The following is a 23,969-nucleotide window of genomic DNA, read 5'->3' on the forward strand; positions in this document are numbered from 1 at the left end:
ATATGGAAGTATTCACCGGTCTGATGCAAATAGAAATGGGAGATTTTGGCAGTGCTTTATCAATGGATTTAACCTGCTAGCCAACAAAGACCAATGGATTGTCTGACCTTTACAAAAGCCTCTCTGCTGGCATTGGTAACTGAAATTAAAATCTCACTCTGGCCAACAACAGGCTACAACAGTGAATTCTAGGGGATGTTTTAAACACTTTAATGTCTAAAATACACTGACACTAACAAAGGATTCACAGAACTTGACTGCTGCCTATGCTCCAGACTGTTTTGAAGGTTCAGTTTTTTTGTCATGAATTGACTGTTGATACCCTACCTGACTCACAAAACAGTTCCTTTTCTAGTCTAGAGGTAGACATAACAACCTTTGATCAATTCAGTTTTTTCAATTTAGGCACAAACCGCAGCACCGGGGTTATTCTACGGATTCCTGACTGTTGTTGTTGCAGCCATACACAGGTTATACCGAGCCCTGACGCTGACCTCCAGCTTGCTGTGACCACTGGTGCTGCAGTTTGCACTGCCTGAACTCTAATAACTCCATCTCCAGACTGCCACCCGCATGTATTCCATTCCACCAGCTAATTAGTCTATATAGGTTCTTGGCTTATCTGGTTAGCCTTTGCTAGCTTCTATTATTTTATTTGTCGATTTTTTGGATTAGCCAGAACAGGCCCAATCATGACTGTCAAGATAGCAACAATGCACACTTTGAGCTTCATTTTGGCTCATTAGACTCCTGTGTGACGTCTTTGTCTAGGGTAGACACAATGATGTACCTGGTATGAGTCATCTGTGCACTGGTCTTCCTTCACTTCACAGACGTCCCCTCCTCTGGCAGAAGTCATACCTGATTCACACTGGCTCTCCTTTACAGAACTAAGGCAGCACTGCTTCCCTGCAATACTGACACACACAGGTATGAATGAAAATCAAGTTGAAAATTATGCACACAACATGGCAGAACAGGGTTTTTTAGACCTGAAAACAGTCCAGACTGGGTGATTTAAACTCGAAAGGTGGAGCCAAAACAACTTGCTTCTGAGAGCAAGACAGACTGGTAAACATGAATTGGCAGAGGAGAAACTCTGTTTTGTGGTGACTAAAACAAAAAAAAAAAATCTTATCTTATGCCACAGCATTCAATTCAATTTAATTTATAGTCCCAAATCATAACAAAAGTTATCTCAGGACACTTTACAGAGTAGGTATAGACCACACTCTATGGCTTATTTATGATTTACATAGATCCAACTATTCCTTGCTCCAGCTGTAATTTAAAATCTTTACTTTTGTCCATAGCACGCCTGCTCTCATTTGTGAGAATGATTTGTCCTGGCTGAAAATCAAAGGGGATGAGAAATCTTCTGCACCGTTTTTTTTTTCATTTTGAGAGTTAATTGCCCACAATATGAATACATTTTGATCAAATATCTTATTTTGTTGGTAATTTCTTGTTGTATTCTCTTAAAATAACACCATATAACGGTGTGGTTTACTGTCATTGTTGGCCCAACAGTAATGCGACCAGGACTGCTGCATTTCCACATTCAGCTCCACTGGGTAATGTCTAGATAATTTCAGGTTAGCTTTGCATGTGTGAAAGGGGCTAACCAGTGAAAGCTTCCTCCAGAGGCCCAGAAAACTAAAAAATGTTATTACATGCTGAGTAGTACTCCTTATGATGAGTAAACTAATCTTCATGGGGAAAATAGCTGTGATATATCCCTTTAAAGTCATTTTAAAGTTGCACTATGTAATATTTACATCTATTTAATCACCCTTTAAGTTACCTTCTATCAAATAGGAGTGGTGATTGATCACATGAGCCACTAATGAAAACACTTTTTGGCTGAGTATTCTAATATATGTGTCTGTAGCGACATTTGTGGGCTAGAAGTAAATAAGCCGCCATGTTAGTGATGCTGCTGACAGCGGTTGGTCTGTCGGCCCAGATCGTCACCATCGGTTACGCTGGGTTCACTTGTAATTGGAAATCTGAAATTCCAGCTTTTGAGTCAGGATTATAGTAAGGGCAATAGTGTTATAGGAGTGTGTGTGTGTGTGTGTGTGTGTATGGATTTTAGAGGGGAACATTTAGGGGATGGACTGGAAGTCGAGAGGTGAATGTGTTTCAATTAAGTTTAAAAAAGAGCAAAAGAAAAAAAAATACAATTGTCAACACACACAGTGACCATGAACTTGACATGATGGAGGCTCTGAAAGAAAGGACTCGCTTGCGGTTACACCTTACCACCACAGACGCCGCTAGAAACAACGTATCTCAAATCTTATGGAGTACAACTTTAAATTCTAGTTCAATGAAAAAGGAAAGAGGAAATGGAAAGGAAAAAAATAGAGGCCTTGCACTCTTCCTAAAAACTGGCAACCCATTGATTTTTCATACAAACAATTAAATTACATAAATGTTGTATAAATGTATTCCCCCAAAGCATCTTCCAAAGATTGTTAGTCAAAGCCTGTGAATGTTCTCATTTGTCCAGGTCATCGTTATCCCCAAAGCAATTTCAGTCAAAAAGCAACGAAGACGTTTCACCTCTCATCCAAGAGGCTTCATCAGTTGATGTATGCATCTGACCAGGCTGGGACTGGTCCAAATAACTGGTGTGGAGATCCAGGTATTTAACCTCTCACAGGGCCAATGATGTCACTGGAACTCTTTGTGCTCCAAGTGCCAACAACCGTCGTTGGTGGGAAGTTGGTTTCGACTTCGTTAGTGCTCTATTGAGTCTTAACGACAATCGTTGGCACTACCCACCAACGACTGTCACTCTAACAATGGTCGTTGGCACTTGGAGAACAAAGGGTTCCAGGGACATCATCGGCCCTGTGAGAGGTTAAATACCTGGATCTCCACACCAGTTAGTTGGACCAGTCCCAGCCTGGTCAATTGCATACATGAACTGATGAAGCCTCTTGGATGAGAGGTGAAACGTCATCCTAGACAAATAACCAAGTCCAGTTGCTTTTTGACTGAAATTGCTTTGGGGATTGTTAGTCAAACTAACATTACAATCTAAAGCCCAGTTCAGATCAAAGATTTGCAACACAACAAAACTGTTTTCGAAAACTATATTTTCACCGTTTTCATCACAACTAGAAATGCAATTGTAGCAAGTATCTCACTATCTCTGTCCTCATTTATATTTAATAATGCTACAATTTATATCCGGCTATGAAAAGTCGGAGGTTAGAACAGAAGTACAGAGAGGCGTTGCTATGGAGATGATACACCATTTCGTCTCATCTCACTGGTTTGAACTGGCAGGTTTCAGAATGTTGCAGACCTGCATGTTGCAAGTAGTTGCAAGTTTCAACTTGTCTAGTTGCAAATATTTGGAGTGAACTGGGCTTAACACCTAAGGCTTGTTCACTTACCTGCATATGGAGTGCTTGTCTTTGTTCAGCAATGGCATATGGTTGCAGTGGTGGTTTTCTGCGGCCCATTTCTGGCCGGCAGCACAGCAGCTCTGCAGCAGGTCCTCAGCTGAGACACCTGGACCTGCAGCCCAGAAACATGAGGGTATTCATAAATCACCACACACAAAAAAACAGTTCAACAGTAAGTCCTCTGTGTCTGCACAGCTACACTGAATGGAAGTCAATACAGTAAGAGGTCAGACAGAAACATATAGTAGACTGCACCACGCCTCAAAAATCTTTAACTTTTCTACAGCTGAATAAAAAAAGGCCTTTACGTTTCAAAATTTCAGTAGCCTATTTCATGATTGGAAACTTTTTTTCTCAGGACTGAGGAAAATTACAGTTCATTATAAAAAATAGTTTTCATAAGTAGAATGGCAATCCACAGGGTTCCGAACAAGAAGTGTGACAGATTTGAGAAGAGTAAGTGTTGCCGATAATAACAGGGCAGCTAAGTGGAAGGAGGTAGTTGGAGTGTTCAGGGTAAGTCCCTATTTTGCTGCATAGAAAATGTCCAGAAAGAGGCATTTGGAGCAATTTGAAGACTTGCATGGATACCAAACTTTCCTGGTTGAATAATTAGTACAAGAGATGTGTGTTAGATATTTATTTGGTTCTAGTCTGAGTTCTAGTCTAAACTAGGAACTCTGTAAAGGTTAAACTTGGCACAGTGGTGGTTTATGAGGTGGTTTATGATAATTTCAGTAAACATGCTCACAATAACAAAGTTGTTTATCAGGTTTAATATTTACCATGGTGACCGTGGTGGTCTGAGGCTACCCGCTAAATATTGGACGTCGGATAAGCGTGCAGATCATGTCTATATTGGGTCCGTCGGTCCATGACCAATTCTGGACATCTATTCTTTATCCAACCTAGTTCCACTATTTGGACATCCAACTATGACCCAGCTTGGACGTCATATTAGCGTTCATCATTTGACCTTTGAACTGGTTACATTTTATTGGGCGTCATTTGGACATCCATGACAGGTGCAGGAACTGTACATGATGTGTTTTTTTGTAATTTTACATTTTCCTTATTTTTTTAACTGGTTTATTTTGAATAATCAAGTAATTTATTTATGCAAAATAATGTCATGGTAGCCTATCCACCTTATTACGAAGCCTCTGCTAGCAGCAAACAACCTGTTGCTATAGCTGCTTTTTGCTGAGCTGTGGCTGGTCGGCGGTTCGATCCCCGCCCTGCCTTGTGTCATGATCGTTATGTCCTTGGGCAAAACACACTTGCCTCATCGGAATGCTGTATGTTTGAGGTGATGGTTGGAGGGGCCGTAGGCACTGAATGGAAGCCATAAGGTCTGTGACCCTAGAAAAGTGCCATGCTATATTATTATATAGAAGTAGTGTAAAATTAGTCTAAATTTGATGTTGAAAAGACATCCACAAATGACCACATTTGTACAATAAATAGCCCTTACACGGAGGTCCCACGGATGTCAACATTGGACCGAAATTGGGCAAGAAAATACGTCACTCCGATGTCACATTGAGCTGGGGGTAATGGTAATTTTTGCATAAAATTCTGATCTGATGATAGTGCTAGATAAAAAAGCAATTGCAAGTAGGGTCTCCTGTAAACTGTAACTGTAAACGGTCATTGAGTTGGTCACAGTACCAATGTCATGTACTTTAATAAAAGTAACTTTAATAAACTTAAATAAGACCCATTATTGCCAGTGTACCTTTCTGTGTTTCAACAGCGCACTTGAGAGCTGACTTGTTGACTCACGTCATTCTTCCCACTGTACCCTATGGTAAAATCAACTCTACAAGCTTTGCAAAAGGGATGGCCACTATCCTGAAATTGTTAAAAAAAAAATTATCTGGCGACTTGGATGTCATCAGACAAACATTCAAAACTTTTGAATCTGTGTAGGGTGATTATTAACAAAGTTTGAGGGCCATGCAAATCAGAGGACTGGTGGCCTTAACAGAGACCTACAGTATTGTTGCATTATTCAGGAGACTGTTGCATTTCTACTCAGAAACCCACATTGCCCTCACACATAGCTGGATTTAATTCCGCAAAATATCTTTTTAACTGCCCATTTTAGTAATTTAGTGAAAAAATAACAAATATAAAATTCCAGAAATGGCAGTTGCTCAAAACCATCTCCACTTAGCCATCTACTTATTGAAAGGAAACTGTTCCAATGTAACCAACTGAAGGAAATAAGCATACAACGTGTTAAACTGGGTAATCATTAAATACTCATAATTGAAGGAATGCATTTAATATTTCTAAACCACATTTCTGTTGATGCTTAAAACTAGTAAAAAAAAATCCTTCCTATTAGCTGCATGATGCAGCCAACCATGCCTACGTAAGAAGCTGCTGACGTGGCAGCCATCACAGTGATCACTGACATTTTTTGCCACTTAGCGGCTCCCACAGAGACTAAAATGCTCTGCTGAGTCCCACTGTAGAGTGGGAAGCAGCAAGCGGGCTGCTCTGCGTGGAGCTCAGTTGGCGGATGAACACATCGTAAGGCAAGCTGCTGCTGCTGCTTGGCACCAAGAGCTCCTCAGCCTCCCCATCACCTCCACGTCAGGCTCTAAGCTGTTTCTCCCTGCTGCTTTTATCCACCTACTGTATTAGCATAAATGCTCAAGAACACACTCATACACACACTAAGCTTCTCTCTGTGCCCTTTGAAGAAAGCCACTGACAAAGAGCTTTTGTTTTTTTAACTCAATAAACCTTTGTTGGCATTCAAGACCATACAGATGCATATTTGCATATTCTTCATATTCACACTCCCGTGAAATGAAGTTTTGTTCTATAACTTTGAAGACATGAAAAAGCAAATACTTGAGAAAAAAAATGCAATAACTCTTATATGGTAATAGGGATTCCTGTTGAAACATGAAGCTTATTTCTTGTAATTAGAAACAGCTACGGTACATCAGAGAATTGGCCCACAGGGTTTCAAAAAAGCACTGTGACCAGGTTAAGTCGTTACCCTCATTTATCATCGATGTAATATTCACCTCAAAGTATAATACGTCTAAACTATTTTAATCCCATACTGCACAGTGTATATTCAGATAAAAAAAAGAATCATAGAGGCTGGAATGCTTTAAATAGCTCTGCTTTGAGTTTCACTTTGACAGTTATTTATTTCACTTTGCTGCATTCAATTTAATCCCAGTCCCGGATCCTTTGCAGCCCAGTAAACAATCATTTAAAGAAAAGGCTGTCTGCAGCTCACTGTGCATAATTCATAAGCACTGTCTTCAGAAAAATAAAAGCAACTTCCTTATTTTACCCAAAAAACATTTGTTCCACTCTGTAAAACATTCTTCTTCTTCTAATTGCTGTCCTTGCTGAGAATGTACTTTATATAGACTTTTATCTCAAACAGTAATTCCTGAAGCCAGGGCTGGAATAAACTCATGTCAGCCCATTTCAAGCCTCTGCGCGGCCCACTTTATTTCACAACTTATTATATAACCAGTATACTGTATAATTATAGATTTACAATGAGTCCGCTATAGTGCACTATTCTCTAAAATGCCACTAGCCAGTTAAAATCATTAGATTTAAGTATGTCAAATGACTATTTTAGCACTTTGTGTCTACCCAAGAGGAGAATCTAGCTGATAATTCTAGGTAGTAAGCTAATGTTAGCTGTATTAGCAGGCTGATATATCCACACTTTACCATAGCATAATTCTGAAATAACTCCAAACATATCTAGCATAACTGCTACAACCATGTGGCAAATATTTAGTTCTTATAGCTGTCACTGTTTATCATAGTCATACTTACTGATTTAATAAAAAAGAATGGGAATAACCAATGCAATGGAAATTGGTAAGGAGATATCATTCTAAAAAATGATTCCTCTTCATATGCTTATAAAACAACATGTGAGCTCATACTTAGAGGTGTATGCTTACTGTCAAAATACTTCAGCTTAAAGTTGTTGTCCATAAGATTTGAGATACGTTGTTTCTAGCGGTCTCTGTGGTAAGATGTGACCACAGGGGAGCCTGTTCTTTCAAAGCCTCCATCTTGTGTGTTGACAATTGTATTTTTTTTTGCTAATTTGTAAACTTTATTGAAACACATTCACCTCTCTACTTTTGGTCCGTCCCCAATATGTTCCCCTCTTAAATCCACACACACACACACACACACACACGTTCCTATTACACTTCTGCCCTTACTATAAGCCTGAATCAGAAGATGGGATTTCCGATTACAAGTGAACACAGTGTAGCCGATGGTGACGATCTGGCCCGACAGATCAACCGCTGTCAGCAGCGTCACCAACATGGAGGCTTATTTACTTCTAGCCCACAAATGTCGCTACAGACACATATATTGGAATACTCAGCAAAAAAGTGTTTTCATTAGTGTCTAATATGATCAATCAACATTGTTTGAACTCACTATTTGATAGACAGTAACTTAAAAGGCAATTCAATTGATGGAAATATTACATAGTACAACTTTAATATTACTTTAAAGGGATTTCACAAGCCTGACTTGGAAGATGGAATTTCCGATTACAAGTGAACACAGCGTAACCGTTCTGTCAGCAGCATCACTAACATGGCGGCCTATTTACATCCAGCCTGAGAATGTCTCTACAGACACAGATATTGTAATACTCAGCAAAAAGGCAACACATGCTTTCATTAGTGGCTCATATGATCAATCACTATTGTTTTAACTCACTGTTTGAGAGATATTTACTTAAAAGGCAATTAAATAGATGGAAATCTTTAAGTACAACTTTAAGTTTCAGAAATAAAGTTAGCATTTAAATGACATTTTCAGAATTTGACTTTCCACAGTTGATGGTGGGTGGTGTGAAAGCTCAACTGAACTGTTGTTCGGACTGAAAAATGTGGGTGTCGGTTCGCAAGTGAATCCTGGTGCAGTGAAAGCAAATTGGACCAAATATGGAAAGTGAACCAGAACACAGTTGTAGTGTGGTCTGTTGTTGGTGAAGGTTATGGCTGACGATTGTAGTGGTATACTTCCGGTTAGCTGAAGGGCTCAGCAGGCAGCATGTGGGATTTCTGCATGGCACTTTAATAAATAATAAAATAAAATAAACATAGACCATACAAAGCCAGGTCTTCACACTACTATCAATCATAAGTATACATACAAACAGGCCAAGTGCCTACACCAACACATTACAAAAAGAAAAGAAAGTAAAGGGAGCCATCACTCATGGTGGAAGGCGGAGGTGTGTGTGCTCTTCCTCATGTCCAACACGATAGGGCTGCTAAGTCCCGCCCCTGCAATACTTAAATACTACTTAACAATACTTAATACTAAACTAAACTGCATACTGCTTCTGGTAGACCCTATGGGACCTCAGCTCCCGAAAAATTTACATTGGTGTCTATTGAAATGAACAATTATTTTCTGGTCCCAGTAATTATCTGTCCTTTATTACACATATGATGTTTGCAGAATTAAATGATGATTTTTCACGTTAAAAGTTTGACAGTTTATTGTGTGGTTGTTCAGTGAAAGGCTCTGGAAAAAGCATGATGAAAATGTCTACATTTCAAGTCACCTATTTGACGTCACGTCATCACACATTCTAGCAAGAACGGGCATTTTTTCTTTCCATTCCCGTTTGACTGTAGGACTAGCAAGCAGCACTCAGAGTACTGGAAGCTATATTACAGGGGTTTGACTTACCGACCCTATACTCTAAACAACGGATGCACAATCTAATGGCGCTACATTTCATAAAACTCCGGCTGTTGCACAGCGCACCAATAACCATAACTTATTAAGTAACCTCGCTGGTCATCTTTGAAACAAGTGCAACACATCGTAGTCTCTCGCTCTCATCCGGGATGTCTTCTCCTTCCGTGCTGTCTCACTCGTCTCATTTGAAAAATAAACATCTTGACGACTCTGTCTTGTCTGCTGCTTGATATTTGATATTTACTTGATAGGAACACCAAAGCAAAACCGTAAACCCACATAAATGTGGCCATTATTTCATCTTTCTAGCTAACAAGCACGTTGCTAGGTTTCCGTATATACACAACCGTATCAACGGCATAACGTTACAGTGTTTGGTTTGCTTAACATGTTTGGTACGATTAAGAAAAGAATGCAGTGTTAAAGAAGACCAAACTAAATGAAAAATGAAACAAGGTTACAACTTCACCCCTGAATTGCAGGGTCGAGTCCACTAAACTAAAGCTGTGAGAGTGACTTTAGTGATAAAATGCTTGCTGCACATGTGATGTTAGCATACTGAGTGTCAGAATTTTTTCCTGCTGATGCCTCAAGGCTCAGTTTTTCGGTTCGGCAGTAAAACATAGATATCAGACAGCAGAGGAATTCTTCTGGCATCATGAGGAGCGTTTCCACTATGGTTGAATACCCAGAATGAGGCGGGTCTATCTCGCCATATTTTAGACCAGCGGGAAAGCAGGTCAAAAAAACAGTCGCTAAAACCCCTAAGAGAAGCCTGGTTGCTGATTAGATGTAGCTCTCAGCGGAATGTGACGTGTGGTAGTAGTTGACGCTACAACAAAACGGCGAAGTGGTCCGGTGATTATTCAGTGGTGTAGTAGAACGCAGCACAGAAATGATCTGTGCACTTCTGAATGTTTTCAGGAAATAAAAACATAATCCCAGTCACATTTTTTACAGAGCAAAGGGACACTATGGGACTGTATTTGAAGTCACAATGTGCAGGTTCATTCTTTCACACTAACACTGAATGGGAAAGTTGGAAGCAGTAATTCCCTACTTTTATGTGAAGCATGTCCCAGGAGTACTTGCAAGAGGCTAAACATGAGGTTCAGCCAGAGGGTCAGATGCAGCTTAACACTTGGGAGTAGGCAGGTAAACCACTGACCTGTTATGTGACAGACACCAAACACATAAATTGTCCGAAATAGCTCCCATGGGTTTGTCTGGACTGATAAGCCTGGCCTCACACTGCTCGCTCATCATTACTCTGTCTGGCCCATAGACTGTATAAAAAATGGACGTAGACTCTCCACCGGGGCCCGTTTTCTCAACTTGATCCAATCACATTTGCCTCTGGAAGTCGCCATCTTGTCAGACTTTGACTCTTCCTCATTTCCTCTTAACAAAAAAGGGCATTGATGTGACGTTCGGGGGAGGGAGATATGTCCATCTGGGTGACGTTTACAGAATTAGCCACATTTGTTCCACTGCCCTGGAGCTAGGCTAGCATAACTCATTTTTTTTTAAATTTAGTAACAGGAACAGGATTTTTTTAGAGGGCAGAGACTGCCATGGCACTCCTGTGTCTCTGGTGGAGAGTACACTGGCTGCACGAGTCAAGGTCAGGCACTCCCGTGTCAGTCTAGTGGAAAACACACCGGCTCCGGGAGTGAAGTGAAGTGCAGGCAGCCAGCATCTATGATCTATGATTTAAACTGATATTCAACACAGTACCATGCCCATAGACTGTAAAACACCGACCCTCACGGCCCAAATCCTCCCGGTGCTCCAGATTAGCATCTAGTGTATGTGTCATCGATAGTACGCTATATTCAATTCATGGTACAAGTGTGGCTATCAAATTAGTATAACAGAGCTAACATGGTGTGTTTCTAAACTATCTGTTGGTCCAGTCGATCGAAGAGCAAACCATCTTGTCGCCACATATGATAACACCACCACACGAATGACCGCAGCAACCTCCAATAAGATAAAAAGTAGCCTGGTAGAACCCCCCTCCAACCCCCCCTCCCCTAAGTGTTGTCAGGGAGATATGACCTGAACATACAGACTATAATGTTTTTTCTAAGTTCTAAGCAAGTTTTAGTTATGCTGTGAAAATGGCCTGTTTAACATGGGGGCCAATGAGAAACCGCTCCATTGTGCAAACTGCTCCTACTGGACACAGAGAACTACAGTTTTTGGTACTTCGGGACTGGATCAACCAGGAAGTCACTTTGGTGGGGGCTTGGACAACAACAAACAATATCTACAAACCAACTACACCATGTCATACAATGAGACATTGGTTTGCAGCCACTAATAATTCTATAGATGCTCTTGAAGTGATGATGCATTAATTTCCTGATTTATCACACTAAGGCATGGCTGTCTAAGAACAGAAACTAAAGATGCACCATTCCGATACCTGGATCGGACATCGGCTCCGATATTGACTAATTAGCTGGATCTGATATCGGGTGAATGGGGCCGATCCAGCATTCCGATCCAGTCATTACTTTTTTATTAATATCATATACAGCACTTTAATTAATCCATACTTTCAGGCAGCTGCTATATTTTATATTCCATTTTAAAATATCTGTTTGCAGTTCACTTTACATGGCAGTGTTATTTATTTATTTTTGCTGCTAATGTATACTTTGTTATTTGTTAATAAATAATATTAAGTACATTTATATCTGTGTTCATTTGTTACCTAAAGGCTAAATGTTTATGTTTATGTCATGCTGATGCCTTCACTAACATGGTAAGGTAATCGCTTCATTCATTCAACAGTAGGATTGGATCTGTATCAGGTATCGACCGAACCGCTGGGCCCAGGTACTGGATCGGTGCATTTCTAGCAGAAACAGTCTGTAAAAACTGCACTGAGCATGAGACATCTTTGCAAAATGTAATGAATACAATTCACACACACACACACACACACCAAACACACACACACACACACACACTACAAACCCCAGTGAAACCCTATGTATGAATTTTACTGCACAGTTCTAGTGTCCCAAGTTAAAGGAAGACATTCTGTGGATTTATCGTGTTAAGAATACAAAATGCTGGGGGAAATAAATAACTTGCTAAAACAGTTGTTGATAAATCCATAGGATGTTAAAAACGCTATGGTTAGGTATAAAGTGAGGCTGAGTTGCAAGTTTTTACAACCCTGGAAAACATACAAGCTGGACCAAGACAAAACAACACTGTCGCCATCACGTTTTCTTTAGTATACAACAAAAACGTTCTTTCTTATTGAACTTTCAAAGACCTAAAACATGATGCATTCTCTCTTCCAAACTTCTGAGTGCTTTGTGTTCCCATTTGTTTATTTGTTCAGCCAGTATGAATGGTCTGAAGGCACTTAAGGCATTCTGGGAGAGGGGTTTTTACAATATAATATTAGGAGCAGGCCAGAGCCAGTAATGGCTTGGAACAATACAAGGATGCTAACTGCCTCCCACTGCTCTGGCACAGTTCTAAGCTTTTCTCGCCCACATAGAAACATGGTCATTCATCAATATGCTTCCTAAACAAATAAACCAGGCAGAGTGGAACTGCTCACTCATTATCCACAGCAATGTGATGAGACTGTCAAAATTATACATACAATGCAGTAGTTTTGCAGTAATTTTCTTCAACATTCAGTGGCATATTAGATCTCATCGCAAGAATACAGAGTTCTAGTAACTGGTGAGGAAGGAATTGACCTTTTCAATCCAGTAAAACCACAATGGAATGAGTTCTGGATACCCTCACCTCCACCACCTGAGCTGTAGTTTGAGGCTACATCCACAATACTACGTTTCATTTAAAAAACATATGTCTCTTGCTACCTTTATACCTGGCATCCACACTCCTCCGGCGTTTCTGAACCCCAAAACAGAGACGCTTGGAAATGCTGCTGAGGCAATTTAGTTTGAAAACTCCAGCGTTATGTTTTAGTCTGGATGGGAAGAAACAGAGATGTTTGGAAATGATAATGCAGACACCCACGTTAGTCAGTCTTATCAACCAGGTAGGCTGACAGACCTTTTGTGATTTCATCCTTCTTGTGTGGGTGCTTCTTTCTCTTTGCCATGGCTGCCAGGATAATGCTCTGTACCACTCTAATATGTTGCTGAATTTGTTCTGCACCCACTTCCATTTTGTGTTTTCCACTGCTGTTACTGCCTTATACTCGTGTGTTACTTTCTGTCAGAGTTCCACCTCATTGTCGGTCCAAGATAACAACTCTGGCCTGCTGTCCTGCCTCCAGACTATTTTGTATATTTTCAACAATATATCTATGTTTTCAACAAAGCAACATTAAATAATCTGCATCCTGCCACAAGGAGAAAAGAACAAACAGCGACTACACTCATTGCAGCTATTTCATTTTGGCAATAGGCCACTTTTTAATTCAGGATGGACAGACATATGTACTTTTATGTAAATATCACTTTTAATGTTGCTTTAAAAAACGCAGCTTCCTGTACAGTCAGACAGTCAATCAGTGCATTCTCAGGCGGAATGTCTGTATAACTGGTTGTCACCTGGGGCCTGTTTCACAAAGCAGGTTTAGTGAAAACTCTGAGTCTGTTAACCCTGAAATGAGGGAAACTCTGAGTTTTCCGTTTCACAAAGGGAGGTAACTCAAACCAGAGAAGGAGGGGTAACTCTAGCCTGTTTCACAAAGAGACGTAACTTAAACTCTCGGTCAGTTACCATGGTAACATGCTCTCTGAAACTAACCTGGTCGGGACCAGGTTTTTCTCAGAAAACCTTGAGTTTCTCTCTGTCTCCGCCCTCTTTCAGCCCCACACGGTGTTTGATTTCCTCATTCATTCAGTCAGCGGGCGAGTTTTGGCGTAGTATAGTTCCGTCTGTTTTTCATAAAATCACTGCAAACATCAGACATTAGAAGTTATATTAGGTCGCAACTATTTCACTACCATGGCATGTCCTTTTGATAACGATCCCGTGGATGAAGGTGCAGCATTACTGCGCAGAGAATTAAATATTCGTCGGGAGACGACGATTGATCAGACTATTGATTATAGATGTTCTTGCATTTCCAGGCAATTCTCTTTTGGGGGGTACCGTTTCATATCACAGCAGATATTCTGTGTTGCGCTGCGTTTTTTTGCAAATGGGAGTTTTTGTATACAACGTATAAAAATCATTCAGTAGGCCTACATTAGAAGTTATATTAGGTGGTGAATATTTCCACTACAATGGCATGTCCTTTTGATAACGATCCCGTGGATGAAGGTGCAGCATTGCCGCAAAGAGAATTAAATATTGGTCGGGAGATGATTATCAGACCGCGCATAGACGTCCTTAATATACTGCAGCCATAATTACAAAATGAATGAAATGGATCTTTTGAGCAAGTTGAATGTATTTGACTTAGCGTTTCCTAAATATAATCCCAGCTTTTCTTGCAATTCATAGGTTCAAAAGTGTGTGCTTTTAGTTGGGTTACCGGTATATAAACTACTCCTATATAGCCTTCTGATCCAGAATATCACCTATAATGCGAGGGGGCTGAATACGGCACAACACCGTTTACATTTCCAACATTAACAAGTAATGCTCTCATATCACAGCAGATATTGTGTGTTGCGCTGCGTTTTTTTGCAAATGGGAGTTTTTTATACAACATTCAAATGTTGTATAAAAAACAGCCACTTACGGTAATATTTACTTTACCATGTAAAACATGCTCAAAATGAGGCGTCACCATGAGATTTTGCCGATGTTTTACCTGTTTGAACAATGTTTTTATGTTTCATCTTAAGCTACTGCCAAGTGCGCTTCTCCCCCGCGGGGTTGCACTTAAATGAAATAAACTAATAGGCTCCCACTCAAGCAGTTCCCCCTGTGATATTACTGTGATTGCAACAGGACTACATTTAAACTTATGCACTGACCCGAGCAGCAATGTTCTCCCATGCCGTCTCCCTCTCTTCTGCTGCTGCAGCGGTGTAAACCTGCTCAAACTCACCGTATGAGCGCATTAATATTTCCAATTCCAGTTGTAGCATAGCCCATCGCTTCCCTGTTGCCATGGTGACTCGTCGAATCAGGGCTCCATTGATGCTGTCTTTTTTTACTTGTGGTGCACGCGCTTAACTCCAGGTCAAACTACTCTGAGTTGATCAACCTAACGCAAATCTGCTGTTCTGGAACCGAAAACTCAGAGTTTCCTATCTCAGAGTAGATCAACTCAGAGTTCAGGTTTAGACTCAGAGTTTTTTTAACCTGCTTTGTGCAACTATGACCAACTGCCAACAGCTTTGCTTTCAGTCACACTTTTTTTAAGGTCAGTCAAAGGATTGCTGAATTTCCTGAATCCATATGAGGTTTTAACATGAGCACAGCAATAACATGCATGTGTTGTCTCTGCATTCCACCATTATCAATTCTTCTCCGTCTTTCTTCTCACTCAGCCCCCCAGGGTCTCATCTGTTACACAGATGGGAATATAATCCTCTGGAGGCTTGAAAGGACTGTCCTTGCATTGAGTCAGGGTCATTGTGGTTTCACTAAAACAAGCCTGTACATTACAGCACTGTCTTCTCTTTGTCTCCCATTCTGCCTTCCTCATGGGCAAAACTAGAACTATAGTATTTCCAGCATTCCCTTTGCCTTTTGTTTCTGAAACAACAGAGCAAGCTGCTTTGTTGTTGTTCTCAACAATAATTGCTCTTTGCCCAAAAATGCTAATCTTCTGCAATGCCCCATCAAGCCTCCTACCACCACCCCACCCTTTTCATGTCTGGCAATCTATCAGCCTAACACCCGTCAACAGCCTGTCCACAGTGGCACCTTGGGCCCAGCTCCAGTTGCCTTATGAGAAATGTCTGCTGCTTTTCTCCAAATCTGAGTCAGCTCAGACACAGAATCCAAGTCAATATTCTAAAAACTTTATTTCACTTTTAGATGAGCATGCAAGGTTAATAAGAATCTATATCTGATTTAGTTTTAAATGTACAAATGCCATGAAATGCTACCATGCCAGCATTCTTAGTCACATATTGGAATGCTTTATAAAGTAAATTAAATAATATAAAGAAATAATTATAAAATTATTTTTCACACCAGAAGTGAGTAATGAGTAATTTTCTTCATATCCTGGGACATCCTCTCTCTGTCACACTTCATTATGCTTGTTTGAAGTTTTGTAAGAGCTTTCCTACTGGCAACAAAAACCAAGACTATCAGTCATGTCAACCTCTCACAACTCCCAGTTAGAGCATCCCCACTACGAAGACTTTGGGTCCTAATGTTGAAAGTGTGATATAAACCCATTTTAAATGTTTTTCCAGCAGAAAAAGAAACATTACAGCGGCCAATTAGCAATATATCCTGGCATATGAGAGAGGGAAAATAATGTACACACTAAAAGGTGTTGGAAATGCCTGTAGCTTATACAGGATTAACACTGACAGATAGATAGATTGATATACTTTTTTGATCCCAAGCTGGGAAATTGTAGTGCAGCAGCAGCATTACACACAGTAACAACACACAGACACATCCAAACAGCAATATTAAAATCCAATATCCCCAGAAGCAGTCACTACATTTCTCTACAGGATAGATGAGGATTTGGGAAGTTGCCAGATTTAACGAGAATCTCTCTGGTGTTTGTATTATGATTATACACAACAACGACTCTCCCTTTCTTCTTCTCCTGTGTTGGTGTATTTCTCTGTCAGTTAAAGCGCAACATCCAGGCCTGGCATGTTTATTACAGCGTTTTTAGCCGGTTTCACCTTTTTTTTAAAATTGTTTTTTATTTCTTGAGCCGAGTCCTTGTGGATAGAAAACTTTTTAGGAACAACAGAGAAAAAAAGGTTATTTTCGATCATGTGGACGTACCCTCAGTGTTGTACTGAACGTCAGTGGTGTATAAGGTGAAGAGGAAGGGAGAAAGCACAGTTCCCTGTGGAGCTCCTGTATCACTAACCACCACATCAGACAGAACACTGCCCAGACGGACAAACTGTGGCCTGCCCGTCAAGTAGTCAGTAATCCAGGAGATCATTGAGTCGTCAACACCCACCACCTGCAGCTTCTCGCCCATGAACAGAGGCTGAATGGTGTTGAAAGCACTGGAGAAATTAGAGAAAGTGATCCTCACAGCGCCTCCCCACCATCCAGATGCATATGGGCTCGTTGCAATGGGTAGATGACAGCGCCATCGACTCCTAAATGGGGCTGAAACTGCAAAGGGTCCAGAAAGATGGAGAGGTGTTGTACAGGAGAACGCTGGGGAGATGGTCGAGCCATTTGGGACAGTGTGAGTGTGTGGGGGGTTATGGGGTGTCGAAGGGGCAGCAGGAGGTGAGCTAAACCTGTTGAAAAACTGGTTATACTGCTTAGTTGTATCCATGCTCCCAGATGTCTGCCTGTCTTTCCCCTTCATCCCTGTGATGTGCTTTATTCCTGCCCACACTTCCATCACACTGTTCTGTTGGAGTTTGGCTTCCAGCTTTCCCCCTTAGTCATCCTTGCACGTCCTCAGCAACTCTCTGAGTTTGAGCTGCACTCTCCTCTGCTCCTCTTTGTCTTCTGACCTGAAAGCCCTCTTCTTCTTGTTCAGGAGTGCCTTCAGGTCAATGGTAATCCAGGGCTTGTTATTGGAGAAGCAGTGAACGGTCCGGGCTGGCATGGGGGTGTCCTCACAGAATCTAATATAATTAGTAATGCAGTCGGTCATCTTATCAATGTCCTCCCCATATGGCTCACAGAGTACATCCCAGTCTGTTGACTCGAAGCAGTCCTTCAGCGATCTCCTGTGTCCACCTCCTCACTGTGCTGGTGTGCACAGGCTGACTTCTCACAAGAAGGACATACTTTGGGGTCATCATGACCAGGTTGTGGTCTGACCTGTCGAGGGGGGAAGGGCTGTGGCATCATATGCGTCCATGGCATTAGCATATACTAAATCCAATGTTTTATTGTCTCTGGTGGGGCAGTCGACATACTGATGGGAATTATTTGAGGTGTTGTTTAGTGAGGCATGAAAGCATCCGGATGTTCAGTCTGCAGTTTTGCAGTGGCGGAGCAGATAACTTCACAGGCCACCGCTGCATCAGCTGACAGGGGGATATAGACAGTGAGAACAATGGTGGACGTGAACTCCCTCGGCAAATAATACGGATGCATTCCCACAGCCAGCAGTTCAATGTCCGGGGTACAGAGACGTTCCTTCACACAGACATGTCCAGGATTGCACCACCTCTTACTCACATAAAGTGCAAGCCCACCACCCTTCTTCTTCCAACTTCAACAATCTCTGCCTCCACGTACCAAACAGTAACCGGGAACCTTGACGCTGCAGTCCGGGATGTGCAAGTGCAGTCAAGTTTCACTGAAGCAAAATAAGCTACACTTGCGGTACTCCCTCTGGGTCTTCACCAGCGCTGAAAGTTTGTCCATCTTATTCCCGAAAGACCTCACGTTTCCCATTATAATCGCTGGGACCGCTGGCTTATGTCTTCTTCTTTTCTCCCTCCGTTTGTTTCCAGCCCTGGAACCCCCGCGTCTCCTCCGTAACTCCTGCGGGACCACAGGTCTGCAGGTCCGGGCAGCAGCACAGGCTTACACAGCGCAATCAGCTGTTCACGTGTGTAAACAATGCCCCCACTACTACCGGCATGGTTCTCTGTTACAAACAGAAGAACGCAGAGAACAGTAACAAATCGTAGTCCGGCCATCGTCTCAACGTTTATGCACAGAATGTGATTAATTCCACAACACAAAAGAAAAAAACAACAAATAACAAAGTTTAAAAAACACAACGGGAGCTGCAGCTACAAGCTGCCGCCTGAGGGAGAGCCAAGTCAATGTCAGCCTATGATTACAACCTGAAGGACAATATCAACACATGCAGATATCTTCTACCTTACAGCGAGTGCAGTATTACCCTCGTTCTCTACTTCCACTGCCCTTGCTCAGATCACACCCATTTTTGAACTCTGCTTTTGTTTTGACCTCAAAAACAAACCTAATGTTGCCACTAGATGTTTTTTTGTATGTTTTGGTCATATTGATTCCCCTTCAGTTCTAATTAATTTGGCAGCAAAACCAGTATTGCCAACTCTGACAGTAGCTAGCGCAAGCTCCAGAAGTAGTAATAAGTCGCCACATGTCAAGTCATACGCTTGTAACCCAGTAAGAACACTTTGATTACTACTGTACTCTGATTCGACTTAAGGAGCTAGGGATGGTTAGGTATGGTAAACACAGATATATTTATTTCCACAGCAACAAATAGTGGAATTGGTTCACACTCAAAATCCTCACGTTAAGCAACAACAGCAAAAACAAAATAAAGTGTCCGCTGACAGCTTATAGCTGTTCTGATATTAAAGTTCGGTAAGTCCAGTCCAAAGTTCAGTTTTAATCCATGTCAGTCCAAGACTTTTCAGTGTGTATTTATGTGTGCTACCCAGGTAGTATGTATGGGTGATTACTGCGCACTGCTACAGGTGCTCTTATAAGGACGATGAAAGTGGAGAATTCTGGATCCTCTCAAGATCCTGCCTCGCCTCAGACAGAAACCCTGGTTCAAATCAATGCTGACGTATGATGTAGATTCAGCGAATTGGGGAAAAACAACAAAAATCTGCCATAGCAGAACATAAAGTTGACTGGCAATCCTCAATTTCTGTACAGTATCGTATATATCTTTCTCTTTTCTTCAAATGTAACTTAAAATACTGGCCACAAAATAATAAGCAACTATGTCATGAGATACAGAAACCTCAATCACCATTAATGTGTCTTACAGTATTATATCAAGAGGGCCATCCAATCTCTGTACACCCAAAGCGAGAGCTGTGTCCGGATACTCGGCAGTAAGTTGGATTCGTTTCCGGTGGGGGTTGGCCTCCGCCAATCCTGTTTGTGATTTTCATGGACAGGATTTTGAGGCGTAGTCGTGGTGGGGAGGGGTTGCAGTTCGGTGGGCTGAGGATTTCGTCTCTGCTTTTTGCAGATGATGTGGTCCTGATGGCATCGTCGGTCAGTGAACTTCAGCACTCGCTGGATCGGTTCGCCGCAGAGTGTGAAACGGCTGGGATGAGGATCAGCCCCTCTAAATCCATGGCTCTCAGCAGGAAACCAGTGGATTGCTTACTCCAGCTAGGGAATGAGTCCTTACCTTAAGTGAAGGAGTTCATGTACCACGGGATCATGTTCACGAGTGAGGGGACGATGGTGCATGAGTTTGGCCGTAGAATCCGAGCAGCGGGGGCGGTGTTGAAGTCGCTCTACCGCACCGCACCGTGACGAAAAGAGAGCTGAGCTGGAAGGCAAAGCTCCCGATCTACCGGTCAATCTTCGTTCCGACCCTCACCTATGATCATGAAAGCTGGGTCATGACCGAAAGAATGAGGTCGCGGGTACAAGCGGCCGAAATGGGTTTTCTCAGGAGGGTGGCTGGAGTCTCCCTAAGAGATAAGGTGAGAAGTTCAGCCATCCGTGAGGAACTCGGAGTAGAGCCCCTGCTCTTTGGGGTTGAAAGGAGCCAGTTGAGGTAGTTCGGGCATCTAGTAAGGATGCCCCCTGGGCGCCTCCCTAGGGAGGTGTTCCAGGCACGTCCAGCTGGGAGGAGGCCTCGGGGAAGACCCAGGACTAGGTGGAGAGATAATATCTCCACACTGGCCTGGGAACGCCTCGGGATCCCCCAGTTAGAACTGGTTAATGTGACCCGGTAAAGGGAAGTTTGGGGTCCCATGCTAAAGCTGCTGCCTCTGCAACCCGACCCCGGATAAGCGGTTGAAGATAAGATGAGATGAGATGTTACACAAATTAACTCTAATATCAATCATGCCTCTCATTCACATTTACATTTAAACATCTTTAATAATTTCATAATGAACTTAAACAGCTAATTTATATTAGACAAATCATGGAAAAACTGTGTGTGCACATATCATGAGCTTTAGCGCACATGCAGCCATTTTTTTACTGAACAACATGGAACATGGCGTCCATAAATGGTGCAGTGAAAATTACTGTTGTTCATGTGGAACTATTTCCAAACTTAAACCCCAGTACATCGACTCATCACAGCATCTTTGTTATTTTTTTTAAGGTTGACGCCGATTGGTTTTAATAGCATAAAAAAATGTTTGATACTCCACATTAATGACCCAACTAAAAAGTACACGTATCTGTTAGAAACATAGCATAGCACCCAGTAACTCAGTTCACGGCCGTGAAAACAAAACAAGGCAACTGCTCCGGTCACAGCCATCCTGGTACTCTCTCGTGACAACTCAAAAACAAATACAGACTTGTGTCTATAAAAATAAAAACAGCACTCCTTACAAAAAATTTACATAAACTTGCTCGTTGCTATACTGTGGTAGCATCAGTATCGGGGATTTGCTATGGTAATGTAAATGTAATGTTTCTCTCTCCCAACATGCAATGAAAGCATTTCTTGATTTCTTTCATTGAGTGTACATGCAGCACCCACTAGTGTTCACACAAAAAATACAATCATGCAAAACTCTCTTCATGAATTCACACAAAAATGCAAGGTTTTTTTTTAGCAAAAAGCCAAACAATGAAATACATAAGTAAACCCAACTGTATTTTCATAGGGGTTACACGCTCATTTACATGTTGTTTTGATCAAGAGATCAAAGTCATATTAACAGGTAGAGAGAGAAACCTTTAGCCAAATAATCACACAGACTCTCAGCAAACAATTTGTGCCAAAGAGGCCAAATGGTGAAATTGGTCTGTCAAGTGATGCCCTTTGGCCCAAAATACTTTTTTTCATGCGTCCCAACACCAGCAACATGATTAATGCTAATATCAGAATTTAATTTATTTGGTCCGATAACATTTTGAATGTGCAGAAGAAGAGCAAATATTTTAATTCCCACTCATGTTAGCCAGAGAAAAACCAGGATGATGTGGCAGGCAGAAGTCTCTCGTGTACCTGCTCTATGGGCCACACAATGCCAAAGCAGTGCTGATCATCCAGGTATTTTTAGATGCAGCAGTTTAAATTTTCTGGCTTCATGTCCCACTGAGCAGCTTCCATTGGAATAAACAGGGCACGACCTAGAATTTTTTATCTCTTTATAAATCCATGGTGCTTGCGCAGTGGCAAGAGGAGGGGGAGGCACTCAGTGGCTGTGGACTTGGATTATTCTGAGCAGCATGCATGGGAATGAATTACAATACATTTGAATATATTTCACTCTTTTCCCAGATGGTCTGAAAAGTCACTAAATTTGTTCCTAGTTGCTTTTTTATAAATTAAGTCGCTTAGAGGCTCTGAAAAGTCGCTAAAGCTAGCGAGAAGTCAACAACACTGAGCAAAACACAGTGCTGTGGTTCTTCAGACTCAACATCCAACTGTTCTCCTCACAAAACTCTTATTGCAAGAGGGCTTGTTGCCTTGATTATTTTGTTACCTCCAATCCTCCTCAAGACTGCAGATCCAAGTGTCCAAAGCCTTTGTCCTACAAACACAAATAAGTGCAGGTCTTGCATGATTAGCTGTTTGATGTTCCATATTACAGCTGGCAGGCGTTATTGAAAGCAACGTGACTGGGGTCATAACAACAATAAGCAGCCTGTGCTTATGCCCCAGCTAAATCTCCACATTCAGAGATAAGGAGAACATCCCCGTTGACAGATGAGGGACCCACTCTACATCATAATTATTTGTTTTATTGAGACTATTTGCTTCCTGCTGACGAGCCCCACCAGTAAAATGGCTCTGACACTGGCTGAGAACAAAGCGGGAGAGGCGCAAGCTTTCACAGATCCACTTAAGATATGTTAAAGAAAGCCATCAAGCTGAGTTATATGCAAGGAATATAACCGGAGATGAGAATCAATATCATCCATTATACACTATAGCTTTGCCAGTTGCTTAGTCTCCATAGTTGGTAATAACAATAAGAATAAAATCCTGTCTCTAGTTTTCCACACAGTGCTGTTTTATTCCATTCAGTCAAATAGAAATAAGCTGGAGGCAGTGGAAATTATCTTTTGTGCATTTTACAGTCTGCTCAGACAGTACAATACACTGGTACAAATGGAATCATTCCAATCAGTGTTTTTCTGGGCCACCATGTTAACATTGGTATAACTTTTTGGCTCATGGGTCGTGCCCTATAAAACCAGCATACTGGAATGTGAATTCTTCAGGGGCCCATATTTCTCTGTAGTAATCTGTGCAGTCTATATGCTTAGCCGCAGAGAATGCAGTATTGTTTTGGTGATTGGGGTCATACAGTAGGTCAGGCTGACACCAGGGGTGTGTGGGCGGACCTTCATAACAGTGGTATTATCCAGGGACAGCAGGATGTAAGAAGTGTTGAGGCTCGAGGGGCTCATACTGACTCCCCAAGGCAATATCAGAACCCTGCCATCTATCACATGGAACGCTGCTTTCCAGACTTCACATAAGAGAAAAAAAAAACCTCAGGGCACTTGAAGATCTTGTGCTAAATCGAGGGATTGGAGACTGGGCAGACACACCTCTGGATCATCCATCTTGGAGTTAATAATCAGACAGAGCTTCCACTGACATCGTAAATAACTTGGATTGTTTCCCTCTGGTCTGTTTGCCTTCCAGTTACTGACACCCTGCCTCTGTCACGTCAGCACTGACGGCAACACTGTGATTGAGCCTGATGATTTGTTCCTGCTGCTGAGCCTGACTGACTTCATTCTAAGGTTTCCCTCCTGAACTTTTGACTTCAATAGGCAAAGAACAATCTACCATGAGCAGATTAACAGCCTCATCTAATTATG

General features: G+C 41.7%; 1 protein-coding gene across 1 annotated transcript in view; it reads right to left on the reverse strand.

The window, feature by feature from the left end:
- Positions 1-23,969, reverse strand: part of fbln2 (fibulin 2) — a gene marked incomplete at its 5' end in the record, with an annotated part of 133,836 nt that overhangs the window by 86,076 nt on the left and 23,791 nt on the right. Inside the window, 2 exons of the mRNA XM_083938634.1 lie at positions 791-917; positions 3,411-3,534. Coding sequence (XP_083794760.1) covers positions 791-917; positions 3,411-3,534 — 251 coding nt within the window. The remainder of the gene's footprint in view (positions 1-790; positions 918-3,410; positions 3,535-23,969) is intronic.

This window comes from Echiichthys vipera (assembly GCF_963691815.1).
Source record: "Echiichthys vipera genome assembly, chromosome: X".
NCBI classification, from domain to species: domain Eukaryota; kingdom Metazoa; phylum Chordata; class Actinopteri; order Perciformes; family Trachinidae; genus Echiichthys; species Echiichthys vipera.